This window comes from Taudactylus pleione, unplaced genomic scaffold (assembly GCF_031769625.1).
Source record: "Taudactylus pleione unplaced genomic scaffold, aTauple2 ptg000086l, whole genome shotgun sequence".
In the NCBI taxonomy this organism is placed as follows: Eukaryota; Metazoa; Chordata; class Amphibia; order Anura; family Myobatrachidae; genus Taudactylus; species Taudactylus pleione.
Window position 1 is genome coordinate 21,723,492 of NW_028284488.1, and position 17,713 is coordinate 21,741,204.

The window sequence follows — 17,713 nt, forward strand, 5'->3', positions numbered from 1 at the left end:
GTAGCATACGTGCAGGCCTCATACAGGATTTGTAAACATGGTTCAGACTTTTGTCAGAGATGTTTAAAAAACAAAAACATTGTTGTAAGTAAATATCTACTTATGTCCTAAATAAACCAATATGACAGAGGTAATCCTGGGGGATTTGTTTCAATGCTTTGTATTAAAAAAAAAAAAAAAAAAAAAAAGTCTATTTCAGAGGGGAGATTTTTTGTTCCACAAGTGCTATATAGGTAAACTCTGATAAATCTTATGACCCAACACATTTTGCCAACATGCTGACACCAGTTATTTTATTCCTGGTCTTACAAGTGAATGTTGTATGTTACCAGCCATTCGTCAATTAATGTAACTGTGTGATCAGGGGATTCATGACCGTAATCCAGCAAATTGTACTTGTACTAACTTTTGATGTATATTCAACACTCACATTATGTTGTGAACACTGAAAGGGAAGGTCAGCATCAGGCAATTTGCAACCCTCCTGTTTTATCTTTGGTTAGAAATAAACCGACCACAATTCTTGGACGATGAGCCAGTTATGTATACATATTTAAAAAATAAAACAAGAAAATGAATGTAGAAATATTTAATATCTATTCCCCGTAAAATAAAAAGTAATTTTTTACTAGTACTCTGTTGGCCTAAATGTCACATCTTTGATACTGTTATAGTTTCACTTCCATACAATGATATTATTAGTGATTAAGTAGTGATGCTTTTATTCCGGATTAGTACAAAATGACTCCAGCGGAGTATGAAAGAGAGTCTTTCACAGTTTATTAATATACATAGATCAGGAGGCACGCGATAGTCAGTAGTAGCAACTTGGGTCTCCGTGAATAGTTGTACATACACAAATGGGGCTCGAACTGGGTTCCTCACTTGTATGTTTCAGAATGAAAAAGTGCTTGCAGCTGAAGCTGGTGTGTGATGATAGTGCATCTGGGTAAGGCAAGTGAGAGGCAGTGAGGTGGTCTCCAAATGGCGTTGTAGTTATGGGTTCACACGAGGGTCCCAGGCTTGGCTTTTTCTTGTCCGTACCACTGGACATCTGCTAGTTCAGAATACAGGGCAGAGTCTAGGTAGCAACTATCATTGTAGGTCCTGGAAAAAGTGACAAAGAATTGTAAGAAGCAGCACTGTAGCTGTGCATGTACATACTTTTCAGTAACTGGGGATATAACTATAGTAAATGTAGATCAATGCACCAGTATTTCTGTTCCAATAACATGCAGCTTTTTTAATGCAATTTTGTTCTTACTAATGTTGAAAAAGGAAAGAAAAGTCAGAACATACAACACTGAACAAATCAGCATAAGATGACAAGTATAGGGGGCATAAGCCCATGAAACAAGTGTGTCATCAACTAGAACTAAACCAAATCGCCCCTATGCCACTAAATGGTATATTGCGGAAACATGCACTTGTACTAGCATTAAAAACACTAGTAAACACATGTAGATGGGTCTAAACATAAATCCCATTGTTTTTATTGGCACTAGATTTACTCAGGGCCGGATTAAGGTTTGAGGGGACCCTGAGGCAACAACTTTGTGGGGGCCCCTGTCAGTATAATTGTATATATTTATATATAATATATACACATACACCACACACATTTATATACTTACACATACATACAGTCACACAGAAAAACACATATATACACCACATATGCATGTGTCACACATACTGTACATTACACACAAACATACATACACGTCACACACACACACTTACCTTGCACCATCTGCACTGCATGTTGTGGAGGGGGAGGGGACCTTGCAGGAAGGCACCATGTTATTAAGCTCTGACCCCCTCGCGGCTTTGGCCACGATTCGCGGGTCAATCAGAAAGGGGCGGAGTCAAATGACAATTGTAATTGAACTGAATCATACTATACTGGCTCCGCCTCCAGCTGATTGACCCGCGAATCGCAGCATTTTTCCGCAAGGTGGGCGGGGTTTAATAACGGTGCCTGCTCTTGTGCTGCTGCTATGTGGGGGCCCCGGGACGACCGCCCCTGTCGCCCCCCCTTTATAATCCGGCCCTGATTTTACTAGTGCTCAGGTGCATTGTGTGTATGAGTTTTGTTTTTTACTTTGTTTTTTTTTCCTGAACATGTTGCATTTACTGACATTCATGCACGTAAACAAATTGGGTAAGCCTTCATAGCCTCCAATCACCGCAAAATCTCCAGTAAGAAAACACTTTTTCCCTGTTTTGGATTTAGAAGGAAAACCAAATGAACACACAAGGCCATTGGGTAAAAGGCTAGAAAGGAAAGAAGTGGATACAGAACTAATTCCTATGTAGAGATTACTGCCACAATTCTATTTTTATAAACTTTAGTAAAACATATGGTCATAAGTCAGCGGACACAAGAATATTGATATAGTCCGTTTAAAGGGAAATGTCATCCTTAGATATAGGACAGACTGTCCACATGAGTAAGGCTGGGTACACACTATAGACCACTGGTTCTCAAACTCTGTCCTCGGGACCCCAAACAGTGCATGTTTTCCATGTCTCCTCACAGAATTACAAGTGAAATAATTAGCTCCACCTGTGGCTCTTTTATGTGTTAGTGAGTTATGAATACACCTGTGTACTTGCTGAGGACCGAGTTTGAGAACCACTGCTATAGACGACAAATTGCTTACATCGTCTAGTGTGTACGCAATATTGCGCGCTTTTGTATGTCGTTCGTCGCACCTTCTGATCCACTGTACATGCACAGCAGATCAGAATATATCTTTAGCGATTTTGTTAAAATCGGGCAGTGTGTACGCCCAACAGGACGACTAGGCGATATGTTAACATTATATAGTGAACGATGAAATGACCAAACGATGTAAGATACATCGCTTGGTCGTTTGAAGGCTTGTACAGTGTGTACGCACTATATTGTTTTTGTTCTGGGCATGTAGGTAAATCAAGATAATCACCACATCTTTTGCACATCGCCTAATGTGTACCTAGCCTTATTGCTGCTGCCATCTAGGCTCATAAAGGTCGAACAGACTTGTTTCAGGCCCACAAGGATCCATAGTGCCCAACCAAACAATGGTCCCAGTTGCCAAATTAACTTTGTGAGATACATTGTGATAAGTATTTTACCAGTGCCAGACGTGGAAACACTTTTGTAGAGCTCTCCTTGGGGAATAACATAAGTGTTGTTGTTTTAAACAGTACAGCTTAATTAGACAATGTGTTTTGTTCCCTGTATATTATACCCCCATTTCTTTTATAGAAACATGGTTAATAGTTTTAAATATTACTTGGCTAATACATTTTAAGATTACCTGTTTTTTATATTTGTTATATTAACAAAAATGGGCAATGTAATCTCATTTTATTCTCTTTTACATTACGTATATTTTCCGTTAGCGGAAAATAAAAACGAACTTTCTAGCTGGAGTAGAAATTCATTTAAAATGACATCTTACAATGTTGACAGGATATTCTCAGCATTCCTTCTTTGTTGGTATGTTTCTATTTATCCATGAAATAAGTTTTACTTTATTTATTCTTTTTATACCACCATGCTGAAATGAAAGGTCATCAGAGGTAAAATGAGTGACTCAGGCTGTGTATAATCTACCATGGCAGAAGCTTGATGATTTGCTGAAAAATATTTGATTTTGAACCAAATAAGTTTTCTATATCTCAATATATACTGTATTTTTATGATTCATGGAAACTGTTTCGGCTATTGTCATAGAAATAGCTGGAATTTTTATTTTAGTTTGGAATTTCAGAAAATCATGTGACTTTGGTTTTAGCCAAGATACTAATGTAGATTGAAATGAAAATTTAAGCATATTACTCATTTTAAGAAAAGATAGAGATTGCATACAATGGGCTACTCAACAACAAATGGCTACACACAGTGCAACACAAGCTAGATGGATCTCCATGCACAATGTGACCAGATCACATGGGTGCATTACACAGTACCTCTATTCATCAGTACTTTGGTGACTTGGAGACTCAGACCCATCCAGAGTGGGTGAGTTTTCTGTTGCATCTCTGAGCAAAGGAAAGCAGAGGAAGTAAAAGTAGAGAGATAGTAAGACAAACTTATTTTTATTGACATGTTAGCAAAGCTTGGAAAGCATGGCCAAAGATAGAAATTCACAGAATTAGTATTTAGTAAAATCAAATCTTCCACAATAATTTTGTTTTTCACAAGAAAGAAAACATTAGATAAAGAGCACATGCAGATGGTATCAAACATTCACTTGTTGGTTAAAAAGTAGAACAGACTAAGGACCAAACACTGGTTCCCAACATCTTCCCTTCTCTTCTAACTGGGTACACACCTGGCTGACGGGTCGGCCGCTGACCTATCTTACAATTGGTAAGTGTATACACACTTACCAATTGTTCACCCAATGTGTGTGACCAGTAGAGCCATTTGAATGTGCCCGCCCACTTGTGATGTCATATTCAATGGCTACTGCAGCCGACATATCGCACAGTCGGCGTACAGACAGTCAAATGAAACTATAGATCACTAGATATATCGTCATTGGCAATGCTGCCGGGTTGATCAAATATGTCTGTGAATGACATTGTTCACAGATGAGTATACACACGTGCCGATGGACCATTGATGTATCTATCGTTCATTGCTCAAATGAACAATATTGTTCAGGTGTGTACCCAGCATTAGAAGTGTAAAGTTTTGTACCGTCAGCTATTTATGAAAAGAGAATTACAGGGGTTCTCTTCCTTGATTAACTGAATATATATTAGCTGCACGATTATCAGACTTCTTTGTTCCCTAATCAATCTATCTATCTATCTATCTATCTAGTCAGCCAATTAATGAAATCTCCCTAATGCTATGCATCTCCTGCTGCTTCTTTCTTCAATAACCCTGAAACATGGATCAGAAAACCTGCTGATTTCAGAAATGCAGAGCAATTAATACTTGCCAAGAGTGGAACTAAGCATATTTACTATGGTGATTTCTGGGACATAATTGATAGAACCTAAATTCTAATTACTTAGCTCACATGCAGCTATTTGGCACCCATACTTTGGTCTTCTTTGTGGGACAGACTCCTTGCTTGGATTGTATTTTTATTTGTTTTTATAATGTATTCAATACTTTTGCTGTGTGTTAGACATATATGCTCTGGAGTATGTAGCTAAACGATAAAATGGTTGATTCTGTGTGTGGAGTTTGTATGTTCTTCCCATGTTTGTGTAGGTTTTTTTTAACCACAATCCAAACACTGATTATTAGTTTTAATTTTCTGACAAAAATGAACCCTAGTTGTGCTGGGTAATATATAAATGATTAGATTTCGAGTTGCACATACACATTAGGGCACCACCAATTTCGGACACCCATGTAGTAGTAGTAGTAGATTCTTAAAATCACAAAGTAATGATACATCCTAAGACTACCTATTAAGTATCACCCATTTACATTCCATTCTATCCACTGTCTTAGAGACCTGTTTACACACCCTGCGATGTCATTATCTGACAGACAAAATGCTATGGAATACACAAGTCACTTTCTGTAATTCATACATCGGTAGCTATGACTTGAATGCTAATCTGCCAAACGCCAAAGGACTTACCCAGCCTGCCAGGTTAGAATGTGGTGGGGACTGCTGGGGGGAGTGGCTGTATGATCACTACAAGGCGTTGAACTCCTCTGACCATGTGGTAAGGAAGCTGTGAGACAAGTCAAAATAAGAGTCAGAGGTCAGTAAAATGCAACCAATGTAATAACATGAAAGTGGGCCTTGTCTAACAATAACAATCCATTCACCAGCAGTCAGAATACAATATACTTTCTTTTGAGCACTTAAAGGTTCAATTTGACCTGATCTTGTAAAATATGGAAGTGATCAGCTTCAGTATGAAGTGACCGCACGTAATAGACTCACAACTAGACCTACCATTTATTATTATCCTCCTTTATTTATATGGCGCCACAAGGGTTCCACAGCGCCTTACAAAGTACGCAAGCATAACCATAAGGAAGAAAAAGGCTTGAACCCTACATTTTATGTAATCCACAGTGAGCAGTCTGTAATTAAATATGTGACAGAAATTGCATCCATTTTGTTCTGTAGATTCAGTTTTTACAGAACTAGGGAAGACCTAAATGATTATATCTGTTATATATAGATAATGCATTCAATACTGTGAAATACAAAGAGTCATTAAGGAGTTTCACCATAAAAAAAGCATAAGGCTGCAGACAGGGGTTTTTGGGAAAGGTCACAGAACGGCAACTTCTATTATCCTTATACTAAACAGAGGAATGGTCATTGTATCACATTCAACAAACCCTACATGTTTTAAATCTGTTTGAGAAAGCTTGCATTTTGGTTTAATGAAATATATTTTTTTAACTAGAGAAAGGAAGCTGGCAACCTGTCACACAGCTGTACCTTGTCTGGCAATTCTATCGGAGACCATTAGCTGTATGGGGGAGGGGCTGGGCCAGATCCAGGATCGATGCTGGACATAATGTCTGGCTCAGTAAATATGAGGGGTAATAACAATAGCTAGAGCTATTGTTCCAAACTGACGCATGAACTATAAATTAGTCAGATAAATTATCTTTGCCGTACTTTGTCCTTGTTAGGATAATCTTTATTCAGGTCACTGTACTACATTAATATCTGTATCATTAGGCTTGCCATATCATCCTTTTAGTATAAGACACATATGAATTACAGATTCTGTGGCTGGCTGACTTAAAATCTCCATTTCACTTAGTTTTAATCAGCCACAAAACCGGTGTAATTCACATGTGTCCCAAACTAAAAGGATAATATGGCAAGCCTATGTATCATCAATCCTGTTTTCTTAATGAAATAGCTGTACAACCATGACCAAAAGTTTTGGTTTTCACAAAGTTTGCTGCTTCAGTGTTTAGACCCTTTTGTCAGATGTTACTATGGTATACTGAAGACAAATTACAAGCATTTCATAAGTGTGAAAGGCTTTTATTGACAATTACATTAAGTTTATGCAAAGAGTCAAAATTTGCAGTGCTGACCCATCTTTTTCAAGATCTCTGCAATATGCCCTGGCATGCTGTCAATCAACTTCTGGGTCACATACTGACTGGTGGCCGCCCATTCTTGCCTAATCAATGCTTTGGAGTTTGTCAGAATTTGTGGGTTTTTGTTTGTCCACCCGCCTCTTGAGGATTAACCACAAATTCTCAATGGGATTAAAGTCTGGGGAGTTTCCTGGCCATGGACCCAAAATTTTGATGTTTTGTTCCCCGAGCCACTTAGTTATCACTTTTGTCTTATGGCAAGGTGTTCCATCATGCTGAAAAAGGCATTGCTAGTCACCAAACTGTTATTGGATGGTTGGTAGAAGTTGCTCTTGGAGGAAGGTTTGGTACTATTCTTTAGTCATGGCTGTGTTCTTAGGCAAAATGGTGAGTGAGCCCACTCCCTTGGCTGAGAAGCAACCTCACACATGAATGATCTCAGGATGCTTTACTGTTGGCATGACACAGGACTGATGGTAGCGCTCACCTTTCCTTCTCCGGCCAAGCGTTTTTCCAGATGCCTCAAGCAATCTGAAAGGGGATTCATCATAGAAAATAACTTTACCCCAGTCCACAGAGGTCTAATCCCTGTACCTTTTGCAGAATATCAGTCTGTCCCTGATGTTTTTCCTGGAGATAAGTGGCTTTTTTGCTGCCCTTCTCGACCCCATTCATCCTCGAAAAGTCGTCACCTCACTGTGCGTGAAGATGCACTCACACCTGCCTGCTGCCATTCCTGAGCAATCTCTGCACTGGTGGTGCCCCGATCCCGCAGCTGAATCAACTTTAGGAGTGGGTCCTGGCGCTTGCTGGTTCCTTTTAAGTACTTGATAATCTGATAAATGGTTGATTTAAAGTAGGTGCAATCTTACTAGCAGCAATATCCTTGCCTGTAAAGCCCTTCTTATGCAAAGCAATGGTTAACAGAGGAAGAACAATGATTTCAAGCTCCACCCTTCTTTTAAAGCTTCCAGTCTGTTATTCTAACTCAATCAGCATGACAGAGTGATCTCCAGCCTTGTCCTCGTCAACACTCTCACCTGTGTTAACAAGAGAATCACTGACATGATGTCAGCTGGTCCTTTTGTGGCAGGGCTGAAATGCAGTGGTAATGTTTTTGGGATTAAGTTCATTATCATGGCAAAGAGGGACTCTGCAATTAATTGTAATTCATCTGATCACTCTTCATGACATTCTGGAGTATATGCAAATTGCCATAAAATCTGAAGCAGCAGACTTTGTGAAAACCAATTCTTGTGTCATTCTCAAAACTTTTGGCCATGGCTGTATGTTGGGTTCTGCATGTACGTTAACCACGTTTTTCTAGTCTAGATGCAGGAGAATATCAGCTGCCTACAGTAGTACCACCCTTCCAGCCTGCCTAGAAGGCCCATCTCTGCTACGTGGAGCAGAACTTCATGGCTACTTCCAAGATCCTTCAGTTCACCATGTATAACCAACCACCCCCTCTGCAGCAGCTAGGAATGAATTATGAAAATGTGCCTGTTAATGTTGATTACTAATTGAACTCTCCCCTTTAGAAATACAACACTTTCATGCCACTCCTTTAAGGCCCCCATACACCGTGTGCTATGCACCTTGCAACGCGACGGCCGATCCCATGGCCGACATATTGGGCAGTCCCCACACATGGAGCGATCGGGTGGCCGACCCCGTGATGCCTGTACCCCCTCCCCCACCTGCATAACGCTGCATGGGATCGTACATTGCTCCCCCAGACCAACTGAACATGCAGAAAGATCTGGAGGAGCGATTTGCAATCCCACGGGAGCGCGCACTGGCCGATATCATACGCACACACAGTACGTTTATAGCAGCGATATGGTTCCAATCAGACGCATTGGCTGCTATATCGCACCGTGTATGGTGGCTTTTAGAATACACTCAGGGAGGTGAAAACTAGTAAGTATCCCATTGTAAGGCTTCAGCTGTTCTTCTAAAGTCTGAAATCGGGATGATTTAAAATGCCAGCTTCCTCTCAGGGGCTGTGCACTTTGCTCAGTGTTTGGAATTTCCAGCTAGCATTATATATCAATCAGATTAATATCCAATCTACAATTAATGTCTTAATTATGATTGTGCCCCACATGCCTGGCTTTACACATATCCTAAACTGCTATTCCCAGAAACAAAGGCCAATTTCCTCACAGGAAATGTATGCTCTCTTTCAAGGGAATACATACGAATTACCGGCGGTCCCCTGGCCGGCGTTTGGAATCCCGACACCAGGAGGCCGGCAGAGGAGGAAATCCCGATCGTCTAAGGTAAGTATCTACTAACCTGATTCTAACCCCCTAACCCTCCTTTATGGTTCCTAAGCCTAACCTTTCCCCCCAGTACCTAAACCTAACCCCCCCCCCCCTTCCCCGCCGCCTAAACCTAAGTCCCCCAGGGAGGTGCCTAACCCTCCCTCCCCTAACCCCAACCTCCCTCCCCCTAGCCTAACCCTAAGTCTCCCCCCCCCCCCCCCGGAGCCCTAAACCTAACCCTCCCTCTCCCCCCCCCCCCTCCCCACGCGGATGTCTGCAGCGACGCCTGGCATCACTTCAATCGTGACAGGTTGACAGGTGTCTACATCTAGACGCCGGTCATTTCATCCTCGCCGGGATATGACAGTCGGGAAGCCGGCTGTCGGTATAATGTCAGCCGGCTTCCCGATTGCATCTCCATTCAAGTAATAGGGCACGCAAGCAGCAAGTGTAACATTTTTAGTCAAGCCTAAACGTAACCGATACAGGGGCCTATTCATCAACACTAAAATAACGTTTTTAAGGACATTTTCCTTAAATAACGTTATTTTGGTATTCATGAACAGACTTAACACAGGAGATATCACAGATATCTCCTTGCTAAGTCCCCCTGGGTTAATTTCCACACTCCCCATACATTAGTATGGGGATGTGGAAATTATGGTATTCATCAAATTCCGAAAATTATCAATTTTCGGAATTTGATGCAGTTGCTATTCGCCACTGTGAGGTGGCGAATAGCAGAATTCACTTACCTGTATCAGCGTGTGCAGGTCCCCTGACGAGTCCCTCCGGCGCTCTGCTCCGTCCTCAGGCTCCAGAGGCTGGTCTGTCATGTGTGCTCCCCAGCAGAGCACAAGAAAGTTTAGAAAAAGAAAAATATATATATTTTTTTTCTAATCTGTCATGTGGTCTGCAGAAAAACCACATGACAGACCAGCACGACGGAGCCGGAGGCTGCTGCGCGGACAGGTAAGTCGGTGGGGGGGGGGGGGGGGGGGGGGGACGGGACGGGGGGGGTACGAAACTTACCTCATCTGTAGGCAGTGCTGCGCATGCGCTGGTTTTACAGATGTAACAGCGCATGCGCAGCACTGTTTCCAGATGCGATAAGGTAGTGTAGAGAGGGAAAAGTATCTATTTCCCGAAAAGCTGTCATCGCAAAAATGACAGCTTTTCGGAATAGATACTTATGGAGAGGTGGAATTATGAATTCCACCTATAATTAGCTAGAACTCCATGAGAGTTCTAAAGCTAATTATCTCCATTGAATTTTTAAGTTTAATGAATAGGCCCCACAGACTGATACTAAGCTCTCTTATTAAGCCTGTATGACGTTCATTAAAAAGGAATGTCCCCATGGCTGGCTCTCCAAGGAGTTTCTGCAGCCCTAACTTCCCTGGGAACATACTTCGCCTCTATATATGTCAGTTTATTTGGCAGATACTGTATGGTGTGAATTCCATCATAAATGTACATTTGTCTATAACAAGTTGCTAGTATGATATGCTGTTCATGCACAATTGCCTCTTTCAACATCGATTTCACAGGATACTTACAAATCATTACTCTCTGCTGTTGGATACATTTCCATTAACTACCAGTTTGTGGCTTACATTTCTATGTGGCAAGGTTACTCATCCACTGAAATACAATGTACTGCGGTGATCATTACAATGATGTAATTGGTTACATGGGTTTCTATCACTATTTGAACTGGGAAAAAAAGTGGGTGATTAAGGAGACGGCAATATAGGAGGCGCTAAGTACATTGTACCATAAAAATTTTAAGTGTATTACATCCCACAATGGGCCTGATTCAGAGCCGCTCGTAAGCGGCCGATCGTTCGCTCCGAGCGATGTTTGCCCAACTGCGCATGCGTACGGATCGTTATACGCATGCGTGAACCAGTCAGTGCGGTCGAAATTCATGTGCTCGCAAAATAGCGAATGCCTGATAATTTGAGTGACAGAATGAGGCGTATGTGGGTGGTAACAGGGGAAGGTGCTTGAAAACGGGGAGTGGAGATCAGAACGCAGGTGTGCTTAAAGGTCAAAACGGGCGTTTTATGGGTGTGCATAATTAAAACAGCAGCGTCATTGACCACGTCACTGGGTTATTTTATAGCCAGAACTGCTCGCAAGATTGTGGTAGCAAAAACCGACCACAAGAATAGCGAGCAGTTAATACGCTGGTCGATGTACTCGATTAATCTAATAAATAGCGGACATGACGTAGGATGCGAGCGGCCAGGGGGCGTATTTTTCAAAAAAACGACCAAGTTTTGTTCGCTCGTTCAGACCTAGAGGCGTGAACAGAACGCAAAGAGCGAACGGTTCATTTGAATAGCCACCCCTATTTTCTGGATGAGCGAGCGCTAATTGCGTCCGGCTCTGAATCAGGCCCAATGTTCGGTTGTGCACATGTACACCTATGATGATAGGCTCAGCACCACTACTTTTCCTGTGCACCTCTATGGGGTTTGAGGAAAAACTACCAATGGTGCTAGTTACGATGTGCTGATCCAGAATTGTACATTGCGGCCAAGCCGCTAATTGTATTGCACCCTTCGATGGTTAGCAGGGATTACCCATCTTAAGCCAACTTTATTTTATTGGTCTGAACTGCTGTTCTTTTTTCTAAATGCATTGCTTTACCTTCCTGGCTTCTTTGTGCAGATTGTAGGCATGAGCCGATTTTATGAGGCACAATAGTTGATTTTTGTTGCCTTTTGCACAGGTATGCACTGGTAAAGCAACTCTGGGTTGTATCTTATGGCAACAAAACTAAACAACTTTGTATATTACCTTTGTGCTCATAAGCCTCATCTTTAAGTGTTTTAGAAAGTTGAAAGAGGGCATGTACTAGCCAATAAATGAATCTTAAAAGGCGAAAAACCCCTCTAATTCAACTAAAGACTACAGGAACTTATGGTTACTATTGGAACTTGTGAAAAAAAGCGCTAGAGACCGTGAATATTAGCGGAGAATTATTACTCTGAATGGCTTTGAACGGAATGGGTATGAAGTTCATATCCCGACACGGGCAGCTCGAAGGGGGAAGATCCCGACAGGGCAGGTAAGTACCCTATCTCTACCCCTCTTTCCTCCCCTAACCCTCCCTTTGTGGTGCCTAACCCTAACCTCCACCGGGGAGGTGCCTAACTACCCCCATACCACACCCTAAACCTAACCCTCCCTCCTAGGGGTGCCTAACCCTAACCTCCCCCCCACCCCCCCAAAAAAAACACTACTAACCCCGCTACGCTCCCTAATCCTAAGACCAAGGACGCCACGGATTTACCTCGTTCGGGCTGGCGTCCTTCGGCATTCTGGGATTAAGATATGCATCAGTATTACGACACCTATCTTAAGTCCCTTGTCGGGATTTCGATCTAGGCCTTGAGGCCGGCGCATCACAGACGCCGGTCTCATAATTACATCCCCTTTGAACACTTATATCACTGCCATACTTACGGTTTTAATTTGAACATTGGATACATTTGTGACTAAGTTACTTTTTTCTGAAACTGTTTGGATTCAGGTGGATACAGCTGTATCAATTATTCCTACCTCAGTCACTCAGTGTTATGGAACACTGGAGTCCTCCCTCTCCTTCAAACCACATATCCAGAACCGCTCTCAGTTCTGTCGTTTCCATCTCAAAAATATTTCCAGGATCAGACCCATTCTCACCCAGGATGCTACTAAGACCACAATACACTCACTGGTCATCTCCAGATTGGATTACTGTAACCTCCTCCTATCTGGCCTCCCCAACTCCCATTTCTCCCCTCTCGAGTCTGTCCTCAATGCTGCCGCTCAACTCATCTTTCTCTCCAAACGCTCTACATCTGCCTCCCCTCTCTTACAAGCCCTCCACTGGCTCCCCTTCATAACCCAATTCAAGGTTCTCACACTCACTTACAAAGCCCTCACACACTCCTCTCTGACCTCATCTCCCTTCACTCTCCTGTCCACCCTCTTCGTTCAACAAATGTACGCCGCCTCTCATGCCAACTGATTACTTCCTCCCACTCCTGCCTCCAAAATTTGCCCGCGCTGCTCCCCACCAGACTCTCCACACCTCTACAATCCTTCAAACAGGCTCTCAAGACCCACTACTTCATCAATGCTTTCCAGCTCTCATCCTAACTTGCTGCTACATGCTCCTTCCTCCCTGAATTCCCCATCTGTATCATGCCTGTCTGTCTGCCCCTCCCATTGAGAATGTAAGCTCTTGCGAGTAGGGCCCTCTACCCTCCTGTACTTCTCCTTTCTTTAGCTTCATCTACTTCTTACTCACCACTAGGACACCTAACACTTGGTTGCTTATTTGGGTGTTATGGCCACCAATGTATCAATGTATATTATCCATGTCCTTGTCGTGCATTGTATTGTACTGTAAGTCACTTTTTTGGTTATGTGCTTTGTAAGGCGCTGCGGAACACTTGTGGCGCCATATAAATAACAAGAGACATTTTAGTTCATATATATGCTTGCCAGTAATTCACATATCTACCGTATATATGCTGTTGTGTAGCGCCTATGTTTGTCATATTGTGCAGTCATTGTTATATATATTTTTATGATCATTGCAAATGTAAAGATTTGTTGTTGTAAAAAATGTTTTTCCTTGTAACGATTATCTTGTGTGATAAGTGTCACCTATATAGTGATTTTCTCTAGTACCTTTTTGTAAAAGGATTGGCAAAACCTTATAGGTGTGCAGCTGTTGTCACTGGAGATTTATTGTTATATATACCACTGTTGGCTCCAGATTCTAATTTTATACTATTGGAACTTGTGGCTAGGTTACCATACAATGTTCTAGTTAGGGCTAAGCAACCTGTGGCCCTCCAGCTGATATATAACTACACGTCCAAGCATGCATTGCTATAGTTTTGTTGTTGGGGCATGCAAAACAGTAGCAGGGCATGCTGGGATGTGTAGTGCCACAGCAGCTGCAGTGCCACAGGTTGCTTAGCCCTGACCTAGGTACTGTAGTAATCTTCACACAGTTTTGCTTGCAACTCATAGGGTGAAAGTAAAAACGAGCAATGTTTTCATTACTGTAATTGTTCACAAAAACAACCTCAAGGCTATATGAAACCTCACAGTTAACTGAATCTGCACCTAGGGTCTGGTGAAGAAGACAGAGATATAATGCATAGTTTTACTTTGGCAATTTCATACAATTGCAACATGACACATTTCCTGCTGCAATGTTGTCTGCAAGTATTCATACACTCTCCTGCATTTCAATGGCCCTTTCAATTTTACTAAGAGAGTGAATGACCTGGTACCATGGTTGCCAAGGAGATATTAGTTATAAAGTTTTCTGTTACGCTTCAGATTTCGTTAACATTCATGTGCGGCCTCTAGGCATTCTTTTAAAAGCACTAGTAAGAAAAGCACTCCAGGAGCCTCCAATTCAAAGCAATTTAGCGTGCCAGCTAAAAACAAAACTAGTGCAAAAAATACCAAACGATAACTAGGTCTGCATTATTAATCATTTTGATAGGGAAAAAAAAAAAAATCTGTTCCACCTACATTTATTTTGCCCTTTTCCTCATCTTTAAACACTCTGCTTGCAGTCATAATACATAGGTTTGTACAACCAATAAAATGTTCTAGACTGTAGCAGAAACAAGGTCATTAAGAGCTGTAGGAGTTGTCATGTCCTGGGTATAGATTATGAAAGGGTGGGTACTATTAAGTATGTATAAATCCAAAAAGAATTAAGGCCATATGGCAGTATATTTTAATAAAATAATAGGCTAATTTAGAGCTTTTTTTTTTATTTTTTATTATTAACGCAGGGTAGAAAACCAGGATAACCTCTTGAAAAAAAGCAGACATTTCAGGGTTCAAAACAATCTGGATTGACTATACAATATGTAGGTCTTACTATATAAGCTGGGAGGATAAATATTTCAGATAAGCTTCTGAAGCCCTCAATTACCAGCAAGCATTCCCTTGGCTAGCCTCCTCCACCAATAAGCCTTCACTTGACTAGCCTCCTCCACCAGCAAGCCTTCCCTTGGTTAGCGTCCTAAGCTAGCCGCCTCTACCAGCAAGCCTGCCCTTGGTTAGCCTCTTCTACAAGCAAGTCTTCCCTTGGCTAGTCTTCTCTACCAGCAAGCCTACTATTGACTAGCCTCCTCTACTATACAGTCTTGTGACCCAGTTATTACTGAAGACACAGGATTTGTGATTACAAACAAAATAACAGCATGAAGGAAACATTTTCAGTCACATAAGAATAATCCTTTTATATGAACGTAATAAAGGTGATGATGAGGAAAATACTCCTGCTGGTTTCAGAATGGAAGTGACAATATGCTTATCATAGGACTACACTCCAGATATTCACAAAAGGCAGGAACCATGGCTGGATTCTACAGCTGGCTATGCTGGTTTGTGGCTCTGTATCAAGTTGACCAGATGCAGGGTGAAAGTCACAAACATAAATCTAGGAATCGAGTGTGTGATATTAAATAGTCACCATTTTTTTTCAAATAGATTTGCTCCCAGGCATACTTTACAGTTTACATTTTAGTAACACCTATAAAATTCAGATTCTAGTTGTCATTTATTAAGATCATCAACACTAGAAATGTGAAGTTCCTGTAAAAGCATTGCTGCGAAGTCCGTTGTAAAATAATGACCCAATTAATCGATAACAGTGCATTATAAGTGTAGAAGTGACTTTAGTAGACAATATTTTATATTCTGAAAACAAGTGAAAATATATCATAAGAACATCTATAGAGTTATAAGCCAGCAAGCGGAGAACATCCTGTCTATCCTGCTACACAATGTATAGAGTGCACTGAAGTTTGGCTCACAAGAATGCTAACCACGCTGTGAGGCGCAGACCACCCACCTAGGAAAGCTGTTGGAAATAAGTTAGATCGAAGAGGAAGAAACCTTTTACATTTTTCAAATAGGCTGTGTATAAAAAGGGAATATGCCAATAAACAGAAATTGATAATTGCCTCATATAATACTGCCTAGAGATCTACAGAATTTAAGATGTAAGTTTTTCAGTAAAAAAAAAAGTCTACAAACAACTATGCTGTGTTCTATCAGGTTAAAGACTGCATGCAAATGCCACAAAATTAAATGCTAGACAATTTGTGAACTAATCTGATCGCAAAAGCCATTTTGATGATTGGTTATGTACTGAAAATGAATTGGCCAATCATCATCATAGATTGAGTCTTACATGCTTGTTACTCAAGTTTATGATTTTTTTTTTTTTTCTTTTAGAGAATATATTTCTGTGAAACATGTCTTACCTGTTGTTGCTTTACACATTGGAGGCATTCTTGTTACCCTGCTGTGCGCCATGAAGGTGCTTTGAGATGTACTGTACTGAGAGCCGCTGTCCGAGGAGTTGGAACTAGTATGTGAAAGTCGGTTGTGCTCCTTATGAGATGAGCTTGACCTATGGAACCACTGCCGTAGCTCATCAGATACCCCAGTCCTGCCTGAGCCTTTATCATGGCCCTCTCTGCCAAGTGACGGAGTCCTTACAATCTGAGAGCGAGAGGGGGTGAGCCTCACAGAGTCTACAGTCTCATCCCCATGCCAGTTCTCTTTATACATCCCTCCCGCAGTGTAAGAGTTAGATGTTTTGAATTGTGCTTTGACGCTGTAGTGCCCCTCTTGGTCGTTTTCTAGACTCCTCACGACAACAGGTGTTGAGCTTCCTTCAATGTACAAAGGATACTCTTTGATCCTGTACTGTGACGATGGCTGGCTCTGGCTATGCAGGTAAACCCCATGGTGTCCGGTTCCATTCCTGGCAGCCAGATTGGGCATGCTCCCTGAATTGGAGGACACAAGGTTTCCGTTAGACTTGTGCCTGTGTCTCTGACGCTCCCTGGCTTTGGAGGGAGAATCCTCAGCAAGAGTTGAGTAGTTTGGATTCATCTGGGCTGGGTAATAGTGCTCAGAACTGGAATGGCTAGTACAAGAGGAGCAGTCATCCATAGGATCAGAACCATTACTGCTACGAGTCCTAGGTGTATAGAAATCGGGACTCCCCGTTTCATTTTCAGAGCCCAAAAGTTTTCCTTGTGACTCCAAGCTGGAGCTGCGGTGCCTAAACTGCTGTGCTAAACTGTGCAGCCTTGTAGGGCTTATGTCCACTGATCTGTAAATAAGTAATAAGCAGTCATTGAAATCTCAACAAACATAGTCAAGTTGTTTACATAAAATAAACATGCACTGATGTATGCATCTCAGATTGCCCCAGTAAATATTTCATTTTGCCAAGCCCTGCTGAATAAATCCACATCATTGTCTGACAAAATATATCCCTTGATCCCATTATAGATATGAACAATCACTAAAACACACATGTGGTGCAAGCACTTTAGAAATCATA

At 41.6% G+C, this 17,713-nt stretch overlaps 1 protein-coding gene across 6 annotated transcripts in view; it reads right to left on the reverse strand.

Moving 5' to 3' along the window:
- Positions 1-168: 168 nt before the first annotated feature.
- The window catches only part of FRMD4A (FERM domain containing 4A), a 481,635-nt gene continuing 464,090 nt past the window's right edge, over positions 169-17,713 (reverse strand). For 4 of the 6 annotated variants that reach the window (XM_088468780.1, XM_088468779.1, XM_088468777.1 and 1 more), the window contains exons 21-23: positions 16,620-17,479; positions 5,604-5,700; positions 169-1,107 (exon numbers count right to left, since the gene is read on the reverse strand). In XM_088468780.1, coding sequence (XP_088324906.1) covers positions 1,005-1,107; positions 5,604-5,700; positions 16,620-17,479 — 1,060 coding nt within the window. In that variant the 3' untranslated portion in view covers positions 169-1,004. Of the gene's footprint in view, positions 1,108-3,452; positions 3,552-3,963; positions 4,036-5,603; positions 5,701-16,619; positions 17,480-17,713 lie in introns of all 6 variants that reach the window. The other 2 variants (XM_088468778.1, XR_015877834.1) reach the window with 2 other exon arrangements.